Below are 11,290 nucleotides of genomic sequence, written 5' to 3'. Positions count from 1 at the left end.
TGCTGTGTGAGTTGAGGTTGTTTACAGCTGTAAAGGAGAGGAAGAGAAGGATAGATAATGAGAAAGAAAACAGGCCGATAGTTTTCATAATCAGAGGCCACACACTGGGGGAAACGCTGAATCACCCGTAGGGCTTCTAATGAGTCGAGTTTAGTCTATTGATTCCAACAGTAGCCTGGTTTTTGCACTGCAAGGCCAAGCTGGGTAACACAATACACATTAACAGCACATGAACGCAAAGTCTGCCAAATGTGTTTCAAATGTGAGATCACACAATGGCTCTGGGCAAAAAAATAAATAAAAATCATCTCCATGCTGAGAGTTTGATGAGTCAAATAATCTGAACCCATCTCGTGTTACCTGTTTGTTTCCTGCATCAAATAGAGGACTTCGTATTTCAGGTTCCAGGGAATGTTTTTCACAATCAGTCAAGCAGACCCACAAATTGCCACTGAAGAATCAAATTGATTGAATTTAATTTCCTGAGCACACTTAGACTCACTCTTGACTCTTGACCAGGAGGATCGACAAACACTTTGTACACAGAGAATAGTCGCCCTGCTGCAGGTGAGACAGACTAGACAGGAACAGACACAATATGAATTTGTATTGACCGAAAACTACAAAATATAAATATTATGCAAAGTTAAATACTCGAGTCGGGCTGAAAGAAACAACAAACATCAAATCATTATAATTTCATGATTTTAGTGGCAATTGTAATTTTTGCAGTTAAAGCAGAAGTAAGCGGAATGTTTGTGTTAATATAGGCTAAGTCTTAAATTATATCTTCCGAAGGCAATCACTTATATAGAGTGTTTGGTCCGAAACACGGGTCTGCCAGTCACTCTGCTCTGCTGTAAGCCGAGGAGAAAACTTTCCTTGTATCCTACAACCTTTATCCAATGAGGAGAGAGAACGGCATAAAGGGGCGGTCCTCTCTGTGTGTGCAGCCAAGGGATACGCGTGAATGTGGTGACGTAGGGACGAGGGCGGGGACCGCTAACTCCATCGGCTGACAGGAAGTTAGCCAAAACGACCGGATCGCTTACTTCAGCTTTAATTTCTATTAACAAATATATTGGGTCACCCAGAAACATCCTATTTATGTCTTGAGAATATGATTTATAAACGTGTTGATTGTTATGATGTATTTACAATCTGCAATCACTCTGATCAGTAGTCACAGTTACAGCAGCAGAAACGTCACATTTTGTACTTTTTTGAAACCGTATAAAGGTAATTTATCAAAACCATAACATAATTGTATCTTTAAAAAGTCAATAAAACCTGCTGTGTCAGTCACACTCAACCTCCCAGTCTCTCTTACACAACTATAGTCCTTTTGATAATGTGTCTTATGTTCACACCCTGAGGAAGACCTCTGGTGTCTGCGTTGAAATGTCGGTTATGTCTGAAGTGAACCTTATTAAAAAGTCCAGTTTGACATTGTGGCTATGAGTGTGTGACTTCACTTTCTTATTTTGCTCCTATAGCATCATGTTAAGAAATATTATCACCTTTTGTTCTCTTATTATGTGACACAAACATAACAACAGAAAAAACAGAGGACTGTTCTCTCCACATGGCTTTTGTCTCACATCTAAGTGACAATAACCAACTGCGAAACAACCCTAGTTCGCTAAAATTGCTAGATATCTTATTTTTTGTATGTAAAATGAATGCACCTAATTTATTTTAGCTTATCTGATCTGACTCATTTTGTGGTACTGAAACTGTATCTGACCTGTTTAAAATGCTTTTAACTGGTCAAATTTGACGAATCAATCACAATAATGCAACAAAAAACTAAACTAAACAAAAAACAGCTGCAAATAAAAGCAGTTTGTCAGTGTTGTCTGACGTCAGAGAGTGAGTGAGTTCAGTCTGTGCTGTGTTGAGGAGAGATTAGATGAGGTGACTGCCTCACTGCTTCCTTTTCTTTGCTCCTGCTGCCCCCCTGTGTTCACACACACACACACACACACACACACACACACACACTGCTGAATTAATGAAATCAAACAGAGTCAAACACACTGAGTGGACACAATAATGTGAACGCTGCTGCAGTATAACGCAATCCAATGCAACACTACAAACTGCATTCTCAAAAAGCACCACAGAGGTGATTTATTAGTCTTCTGACAGTGTGCGTGTGTGTGTGTGTGCGTGTGTGCGTGTGTGTGTGGTAATGAAATCAATTTTAGATTTTATTACCACGTGTCAGATGTCAATTTTCCTCTTTACAGAACAATATAATTAGCTATTGAATCCTGTGTGTATATTATACATTTCATAGATTCTGCCTGAAGCTTTCATGCACATAAAAGCCCAGTGGGTCTTTCCATCAACTCATCGCTTCATGTTATTGATTTCCCTGAAAAACATTGAATGTGAAAACTTTCAATATTAAATTGATGAGACCTTGTGAAATCTTGCTCTGCTCCAAATATTTTATTAGATAGCAATTTTCTGAAGTTTGGCTCTCAGAGTTAGATTTCATCATTTTTTGCAAGTCTTTGTTTGTGTTTTCGATTGCTCAGTTTTTTTTTTTTTTACTGGATTGGGTTGAAATTTGTCGTGAACATCTAAGAAACCCTGGGGGTGATTTGGAACATCTATTCATTATAAACGTTCCTCAATGTTTTACAGAGATCAAATTAATAAAAAATAAATTATTTTCTACCCTTAGAATCAGTCATTTTAAAATCAGAACATTGATTCAGTTTAGATTTTCCCCTTCACATTACGGTACTTTGCAGTTTAAAGCTTAAAGCAAGTATTCAGACCCTTTGCTATGACAGCTGAAGTTCTGCTCAGGTTCACTCTATCTAAGATGTGTTTTTATACTTTGATTGGAGTGAACCCCCTGCAGAGCCCAGAGGCAGGACCGGTTTTAAGCTTCAGATCTGATGAAACATCTCCTCTGTGAAACTTTGTTAAAAAAAAAAGAAAAATGGAGGATTTTCAGACTATGAGAAACAAAATTCTCTGGTCTGACGAGTAGGGCCGTTGTATAGGGGAGAAAGGTAATGATAATTCTCGGGGCCCAGCGCCCAGTAGGGCCCACAAAAAACCCCCAGTAGTCTAATCTTTGTGTAACTGGTTTATTCTGCATAAGATCCTGACTAATACTCATATTAATCCTGCATTTAGCATCAAAACAAAGTAGGCTAAATAAAAAATGATAATACATACATAGTCTAAGAAAAAAAACTGGAAAAGTTAGGGGGTAGGGGCCCACTTTAGTATTCTTTAAGGGGGCCCAGAATTCCTAGCAATGGCCCTGCTCTGGCCCTGATCAAGACTGAACTGTTAGGCCTCAGTTTTAAGCATCATGTCCTGAGGAAACCAGGAATAACACAAAACTACCACAAAGAGCCTCAAAGCGACCTCAAAGATCTGCAAACCCACAGTGACACAAAATGACCACAAAACAGCAGTGATGTAAAAAAAAAAAAAAAAAAAAGTGACACAACACAATCACAAAGAGCCTAAAAATGACAAAAAAGTGACGCAGCATGACCTCAAAGCCTCCCAGAACAACCACAGAGAGACATGAAATGATCAGAGTGACACATAATGACCACAAAGTAACACATAACTACCACAAAGAGCCAAAAAATCACCACAAAGTGTCACAAAATGACTAAGAGCCTAAAAACAACTGCAAAGTGACTCAAAATGACCAAAAAGAGCCTCGACCTAATTCCTGCCATATTGAAATTCACCTGATCTGTGGAGTGTTTTGAGATCTAAACCAATGGCTCAGTAAAACAAACAAACACATCAAACACCTACAGTAGCACAATACTGCTGAGGCATTGTAATGTCATGTCATTTTACTGCACGAGTGCTTTTACTTTCCAATTTAAAATACAAACTTTTATTATACTATTTATTATATCCTGGTACAAGCTAATTTACAGGATGGAAAATATTCAAATGACCAGACATTGATTGCATTTAACACTAAACTAAAATAGGCTGTATTGTAAATATAACAAATGTATATTACTGTATGTACTACACAAAACTCAGAAAAATGACATCATTCCACCCAGACTTAAAAAGAGCATAAAATGTTTATTACACTTTTTTAATGCAGAATACATGTTTCTATATTGACACAAAAACAAAGAGGGAAACTGTGTACAAAATCCGATTGTCGTTATGGATTTTTATACTTCACCCGGTCTGTGTAATGGTATCGGTCAGAACACAGCACACCACAAGTTCAGATGAGATGAGGGAAAAATAGGAAGTCTATTCACAACAAGGGCAGCTGATAGAAAAAGTAGTGTATTCACCTCTTCATTTTCTTTACTGGTATATTGTACAAAACCGGTGTATTCATATATATATCCATGTGGTGATGAACATTCAGCATTAGTCTCAGTGATGCTTAAACCAAATATACAGGAGAACAAGGAGCTTTTCTGAAGGAAACGCTGTCCTATCACCTGCACGGACAAAACTCTTTACTTGTCCTCATCAAAAGCATTCAAGGCTGAGGTCCAGAAACACTGGGTTAAGCAGCTTTCTGAGAAATAGTGAAATTGAAGACAACAGGTGATGGAGAAAATGCAGTGAGCTCAATAAAAAAGACAGGTGACCTCCTGCTGTAGTGTTAGGGTCCCGATGACAAACAGTAGGGTGAGAAAAAGACCAATGTGTCGGGCCACATGTGAAAACAGTTGTTACCAGTGGTGGGAGAAGCACTCAGATACTTTGCACAAGTAGTGACAGATCATTTAAAAAATACTTTCATTGCAATTACAAGTCAGGCTTTCAAAGAAAAAGAAATATATTAACAGCAAAGTGCAATTGAAGTAATGAAAGATGAAGCACTTCTCATGCTAAATAACCGCAGTAACAGTATAATAAAGGGTTATTAGCAATGATGCATTAAGGTTTGGTGTAGGGTGAGTAAGGGTTTTGTTATTGCTCAAGGTGGAGCTGATCCGACCCCTTTTTTCTGGGTTGTTTAACCAGCGACTATCTGAAAGCAATTCAGTTCATCAGGTGAATCATGAACATGTTTTATAATTTTGTTGTGATAATATTTCAACTTGTATTAAGAGTGGTGGGTGGACGTCTGCAAAGCAAATAATATAAAATTGAATTTCACTGAAAAATGGCTGAAATATCCTGTGTACTATGAAATGTTTAAAGGACTCAATTCCAACTTAAAATGACAAAAAGAATAAATAACCTGCGAAACAAAAAAGAAAACACAGAACAACCTGAAACAACAGTGAAGTTAAGGGTTAATTTTAGTGGGAGAAGATCAAGCAGCAGCAGAAATGGATAATCAAATAAAATGTGCAACTGATGTACAGTTCAAATCAAGGTTTTCATCTTTGGTGACACCTGTGGTCATGCATCTGTGCAACATCTGTATAAAGTCTTCACTTGGTCAACATTATGTGTTATTGCATTCAACTACAGGCAGTGATGCAAAACCTGAGTTACTTCCCACCACTGGTAATTACTGCCTCATTATGTAAGAGTCTGACACTGTGACTCAAGGACGAAGGCCAACATGGAATTCATTTCTTTGATTTAAAAAAAAGAAAAAAGAAAAAAGAAAAAAAAACTAAAAACGATGTTCCCATGTAAGATTTCCATTTAAAACAGCGGCAGCTCAAAAACAGTTGTACTTGTCTACAGGCAGATGTTATTGCTTATCTGACAGTTTTAGGCTTTAGGTTAAAACATACATGAATTCTGAAGATGTTTTGTTGGTCCTTAGGCAGGATTGAGCTTTTTTCTGGCATTTCAGGGAAAAAGAATCAATTAACAGGCTATACCATGGTCAAAATAATTGTGGTTTATTTTTATATCCTAGAATCAAATCTATATACGCTTTGTGTATTTTACATTCATCACTTAACCTGTACTGTTAGCCAGCCGCTGTAAACAATTTAAATAATTCTCCAATTGCTGATTCATCCTCATATCACTGAGCGCGCACACACACACTGTGTTTCTTGCTCAGTCTGAAAGATGTGACAGTCCTCACAAGCGTGAACTGAACCTTCAACCTGATGAAGCTTTTTCTGGCTTTTGTAAAACACTCACTGGGGTAAACATGTTTGACGAGATGTCCATCTACCACCCGGGCTACATGAGGCGTCACACTTCTCACCTATTCTATATGAACTACATACATTCTCATTCTGTTGGTGCAAAACAAATTGTCTGACAACAAATGTGACGGTGTTGTCGGGTTAAAAAAAACCTCAAAACAGTTATTAGCATTCATCGCTTTCACTCTTTTCTCTGGCAAAAACAAGTCTTGCTTGCTGTGTTTTTTGTTTTCTCTGTTTAATTCTTTAATATCTCATTTAATATCATCTGGGCAGAAAAACATCGTTCAAATCTGTGTTGTTTTACTAAAATATTATCTTGGCACAACAGTTCACTTGACATGGATGTTCGACGTTTAATTCAGCAGAGAGGTTAAAATCAGCGTCTCAGATGATAAAGTCTGGAGGTGAATTTCACTCAAATGTATGTCTCAGTTGCTGGAGCTAATGAAATGGTTTATATCAATTCAACTTAAACTGCCCTTTGAATGACGTTCACATAAAGAGACGGAGGGGAAATTAAAAAGAAGGCTTCTATGTAAGGCAGATGTAAAGAAAAGAGGAGGATGGATAGATCAGAGATGGATGGATGGATTGATGTATTAAAACTGAATTATAGTCTGTGTACAATATAAAAACTGAACCAGTAACATCATCAGACCACGCACCAGTGTAACAGCTGAACCTGTCCCGAGTGACAACAGTGCACTGAAAGGGAATCAAACGTTTTTAAAGACGGACAAAATAGAAGTTCTTTTTTCTGTTTGCTTTTTTTTTTGTTTTGTTTTAACTTTTTCCTGCATGCAACAACAGACCGAAACACACTCACACCTTTCAAAAATGAAAGAAGAAACTGGAATGGTTCAATTGATTGAAAACACGAGCTATGTAAAGTCTAGTATAGTGACGGGGACGGGTCAGGACACCCACTGTTGTCTCTACTGGCCGTAGCTGGTGCTTTTAACAGAACCTCGAATCATCAACCTGCGAGTAGAGGAGAGGAGACAAACTGGAAGTAGCCTCAGCCGGACTCGGCCCCCCGGCACGAGATCCCTATTCAGTTTACAGTACAATCACTTTTTATAAAACCTCCTATAGTCCCACTTGTATCGGATGAACAGAACATCCCGGTGAATCAAAGTAGAAGAAAAATAAAAAGACAAATAAAGTAAACAAGCATATAAACAAACCTGCTCGGTTTTTAGTGTCGTATGTTACAGCTTTAGAGTACAACAGCGACGGTGCTTCCTGTGTGTGCAGCAGGCCTGTTGTTATATCTTCTCTCTTTTTAAGTGTTTTTCATTACAGGCCATTTGAACACTTCACCCCCCCCCCCCTCAGAAACTCAAAGTCTCCGATCTTATCTGACTGTGAGTGTGACGACAGTTCAGCGTCATGGAGGGGGGGAGACATAAAGTAATAAAAGAGGAGGAGAGTAAAAGAGATGTAGTGTAATTTGTTGTGATTCCTTTATAAGACACTGAATAAAACAATAAAATGCATCTTTCTAAAAACAAGGAAGTATCTGTAGTCGTCGGGGGAAACTCACCCGGTGTGTGTGTGTGTGTGTGTGCATGTGTGTGTGTGCGCATGCCTTCACAAACGTCTGTACATGTGTGTGTCCTCTTCAGTGTAATGATCAGTTAGTGTCCGTGACGATCACAATCACCATGTGCTCCTCCTCCAGATTACCCACAGTCCTTTTGGCGGCCTGCAGGTACTGCTGGGAGAACTCTCCGGGGGGGAAGGCGTACAGCATCGCCCCGGGCCCCCCCTCTTTCGCGGCGGGGAGGCTCACGACCCCCGCCGCCTCCTTGTTCCGCAGATAGGTCACAAGGTGGCGGAGCAGGCGCACCTGCAGGCCGGGCTCGGGCGCGGGGGCCTGGCGGTCGATGGGCCCCTGCAGAGCCAGCAGGATGGCGAACCCGTCGGGCCGCCCCAGCTTGACGCGACGGGACACCTCGTCCAGGCGGGTCTGGTCCATGCGGAGCCGCTGGGCGATCTTCAGCTGGCTGGGCAGGTTCTGGCTCTGCTGCTTGAGCGTGTCCTTCATCACGGTGCTGAAGAACGAGGCGCCGCCCTCCAGCATGTACAGGTCCGTGGGGAAGCTGCTGTTCTTCAGCGCGAAGAAGCCGTGCCACGTCTTGGAGAGCGACGCCTGGGCGAACTCCGACAGCGTGCTCGGGGACGAGGAGGTGTGGGTGTCCGTGTGGACGCCCGGGGAGCCGGCGGCGATGACCTCGCTGTTCCGATGGTGGTGGTTGTTGAGGTGGACGCTGGAGGACCTCTTGCTGCTGTGATGGCGGCCGGACGGGGGGTCTTCTTCGTTGGCGGCGGGGTGGCGGCCCGCTACGACTCCGCTGTCGGGGGAGTGGTCCCTGGGCTCAGTGGTGGAGTCGGGGGCTCGGACCCGCGCCCGGTCTGGGCTCACATCAGGAGAGACGACCCCCCCGGGACCCCGCACCCTCGACCTCCCCCTCTCCTTCTCCCTCTCTCTCTCCCTCTCCTCCGTCTGCCGGTCAGCGGACAGACTCCTGCTCCGGCTCCTCCTCCTGTTCCTCCTCTCCTCCCTCTCCTTCAGCCATCGCTCCCTGCTCCTGCTGCGGCTTCTAGCTGTTCTCCCGCTCCTCCCAAACGCCTCCGCCCCTCCCGCCCTCCTCTCCAGGCTGCGGGTTGGGCTGGTGGGGAAGTCTCTCTCCACCACGGCCCTCTCCCTGTCCCTCTGGGAGAGCAGGCTGTGGGCAGGCGGCGAGGAGCGGTCCCTGGCTCCCCTCAGCTCTCGCTCCAGGCTGCGATGGCGGCTGTAGGCCTCCCCGAGGAGGTCGTAGTGGGCGGGGAGGGCTACAGGAGGCTGGTAGCCGGGGGGGAATGGCCGAGAGGGACTCTCCTCCACTTTAGCAAAGTCGACTCTCAGCCGGCGCTCAGGGCCCCCCAGAGGAAAGCCCCTCATCTGGGTGCAGGCGGCCTGTGCGGCGTCCAGACTTTCATACTGAATGTAAGCAAAGCTGTCCCCCTTCACATAGTCGATGTTCCTAATGCTCCCAAAGCGGTCAAACTCCCGAGCAAGAGCAGCAAGGGAGTTCCCAGGCCCGAGACCCCCCACCCAAAGCCGTGTGGTAGGGTTGGCCTTCCCGTAGCCGATCTTTATTGGGTTGCCCCCAATGAGCCGTCCCTGCATGGCCACCTTGGCCCGGTGGGCCATGTCCAGGTTCTGAAACTTCACAAAAGCATAGGCCCCTCCCTGCCCACGGGCTGGGCGTTTAATCACAACATCCTCAATGATGCCATACTTGTCAAACCCCCTCCTCAGTTCTGCCTCAGTTACATTACCGTCCAAATTCCCGATGAACAGGTTACTGGTCGCCCTCTGGTCGTCCTCGGGCTTTAAATCCTCCACCACAGGCATTGGAGGGAAACCATAGGGCCGGCCCCTCTCATCCAGCATACCATAATAATCCAACAGCCTCTCCCTCTCTCTGCTGAGACCCAGGGTCTCCAGGGCGTAATGTCTCGCCCTGAGGTCCCTGATGTTGCTCACCCCGGGGGCCGGCGGAGACAAGGACCGCTGTCTGTAGGGGTACGGCGCGTGCAGAGGTAAATATCCAACGTCCGGCGGCGTGACACTCCGCCTCCTCACGTACATGGGCTCAATTTTCAGCTGTCGGTCGCCCAGCACCAACCTGGACGACTTGGCGTGCCTGGCCTCCTTGGCGTCCTCCGGGTGCCGGAAATTCACGTAGGCGATCCGGCCCAGCTCCGGGGTGTGCGACAGCTTCACGCTCACGTCCCCGAACTTTTTGAACTCGTGAAACAGCGCGTCCTCCACGTCCTCGTCCGAAACCTGCGAGCCCAGGTTGCTGATGAGGAGGGTCTTGTACTCCAGCGTGCCCGGCCTGGCGGCGGGCAGCTCCGGCGCCGCCGCCGTGGTGCGCAGCGGCGGGCGGCCGAGGAGGCTGAGCTCGTGTCGGTGGTGCAGCTCCAGGGCGGCCGCTCGCTCCTCCCTCAGCCGCGGCTTCTCTCGCTCCCTGCTCCGGCTGCGGCGGTGGTATCCCCGGCTCTCCGCCAGCAGCAGAGCCAGCGGCGGCGGTGGCAGCTCCTCCCTCCGCGCACTCTCTCGTTCCCTTTCCCGTATCCGTTTTGCGACGGCCCTGGACGGACTAGTCTCTCTCCCGGCCTGCCTCTTCATTTTTTAAAGGATGATGGAGCTCAAACTTTTCGGTGCCTGCAACGGGAATCCGGCCCGGGGAGCGAATTTCTGGGGCGTTAGCGAAAATAACGTGACAGACGATCGCTTCGGTAAAATGACGCTCCCGCTCCAAACGCTCGATATTTGCATAAATGTCGAAAAAAAGGGATAAACTCGTTTAAAAACATGTCAGCATCAGAGGACCTGCACCAACGCCGCCATCTTGGACAATAGGAATGTGCGCTTTCCCTGGAGAGGGCGGGGACTGCGGTGACGTAACTCCGGCGGCCGTCATGACGTGTCACGCTTTTGTTTTGGATATCGAAAAGAAATTGGAAAAATTGGGGATATAAACAATAACAATTTGACTTTTTATTTATTTTTTATAAATATAGGAATGTTTTTCATTATCATTATCAAATGTGTTGCGGCCGAGATTCAATTCAAATTGTAACCTATAAATAATATAAACATGATTACTTTTATGTTTCTTATTTCAAATGCCTAATTTTATATCCATATAGAAACATTTCAAATTACTAAATACATTTATGGACAAAATAAACACCTTAAAAACAATTCACCCTCATCTTCTTCGTCTTTGTCTTCCATGTTTCAAAGTAACTGGATGGAGAGTGTCAAGGAAAAGTTGACTAATGTGGTAATAATGTGACAGGACTCCTTAACAAAACAGTATTAGTAACAAAACAAACAAAAAGTTACTGTTAAAGATGCACTGTTTAAGGACAATTCTGGGCAAATTCAACTTGGGGCTATAGCTAGCTTCTTGATATTTTAGGTCTAAAAGAAGGATTCTGAAGATTTTCCTTTTAATTGCTCCTGTTTTGCAGTCTGTCCCCGCATCGAATGAATGGGAGCTTGCTTGAAGTAAACAAAGCCCTCGGTAGGCTATATGTTTGAATAACATGTCTGTGGAAAAAAATGTGGTTTGAAGGATGTGAACCTAAACAGGGAAGATTGATCTGCTCCCATTCATCACTGCCGTAGC

The 11,290-nt window shown here is 44.4% G+C and overlaps 1 protein-coding gene across 1 annotated transcript; it reads right to left on the bottom strand.

The window, feature by feature from the left end:
• Positions 1 to 4,064: 4,064 nt before the first annotated feature.
• Positions 4,065 to 10,525, bottom strand: rbm15b (RNA binding motif protein 15B). Its single transcript, XM_085776765.1, has one exon. The coding sequence runs from the start codon at positions 10,279 to 10,281 to the stop codon at positions 7,735 to 7,737; it is 2,547 nt and encodes an 848-aa protein (XP_085632891.1). The 5' UTR covers positions 10,282 to 10,525; the 3' UTR covers positions 4,065 to 7,734.
• Between the last annotated feature and the right edge of the window lie 765 nt (positions 10,526 to 11,290).

The sequence above is a fragment of the Trachurus japonicus genome, chromosome 5 (genome assembly GCF_045865225.1).
Source record: "Trachurus japonicus isolate A0001 chromosome 5, Traja_1.0".
NCBI classification, from domain to species: Eukaryota; Metazoa; Chordata; class Actinopteri; order Carangiformes; family Carangidae; genus Trachurus; species Trachurus japonicus.
Note: the sequence above shows the minus strand (reverse complement) of the source record. Positions and strands in the feature narration are given on the sequence as shown.

Excerpts from the sequence above, each read along its gene's own strand:
- rbm15b (XM_085776765.1), bottom strand. The coding sequence starts at position 10,281 with ATGAAGAGGCAGGCCGGGAGAGAGACTAGTCCGTCCAGGGCCGTCGCA.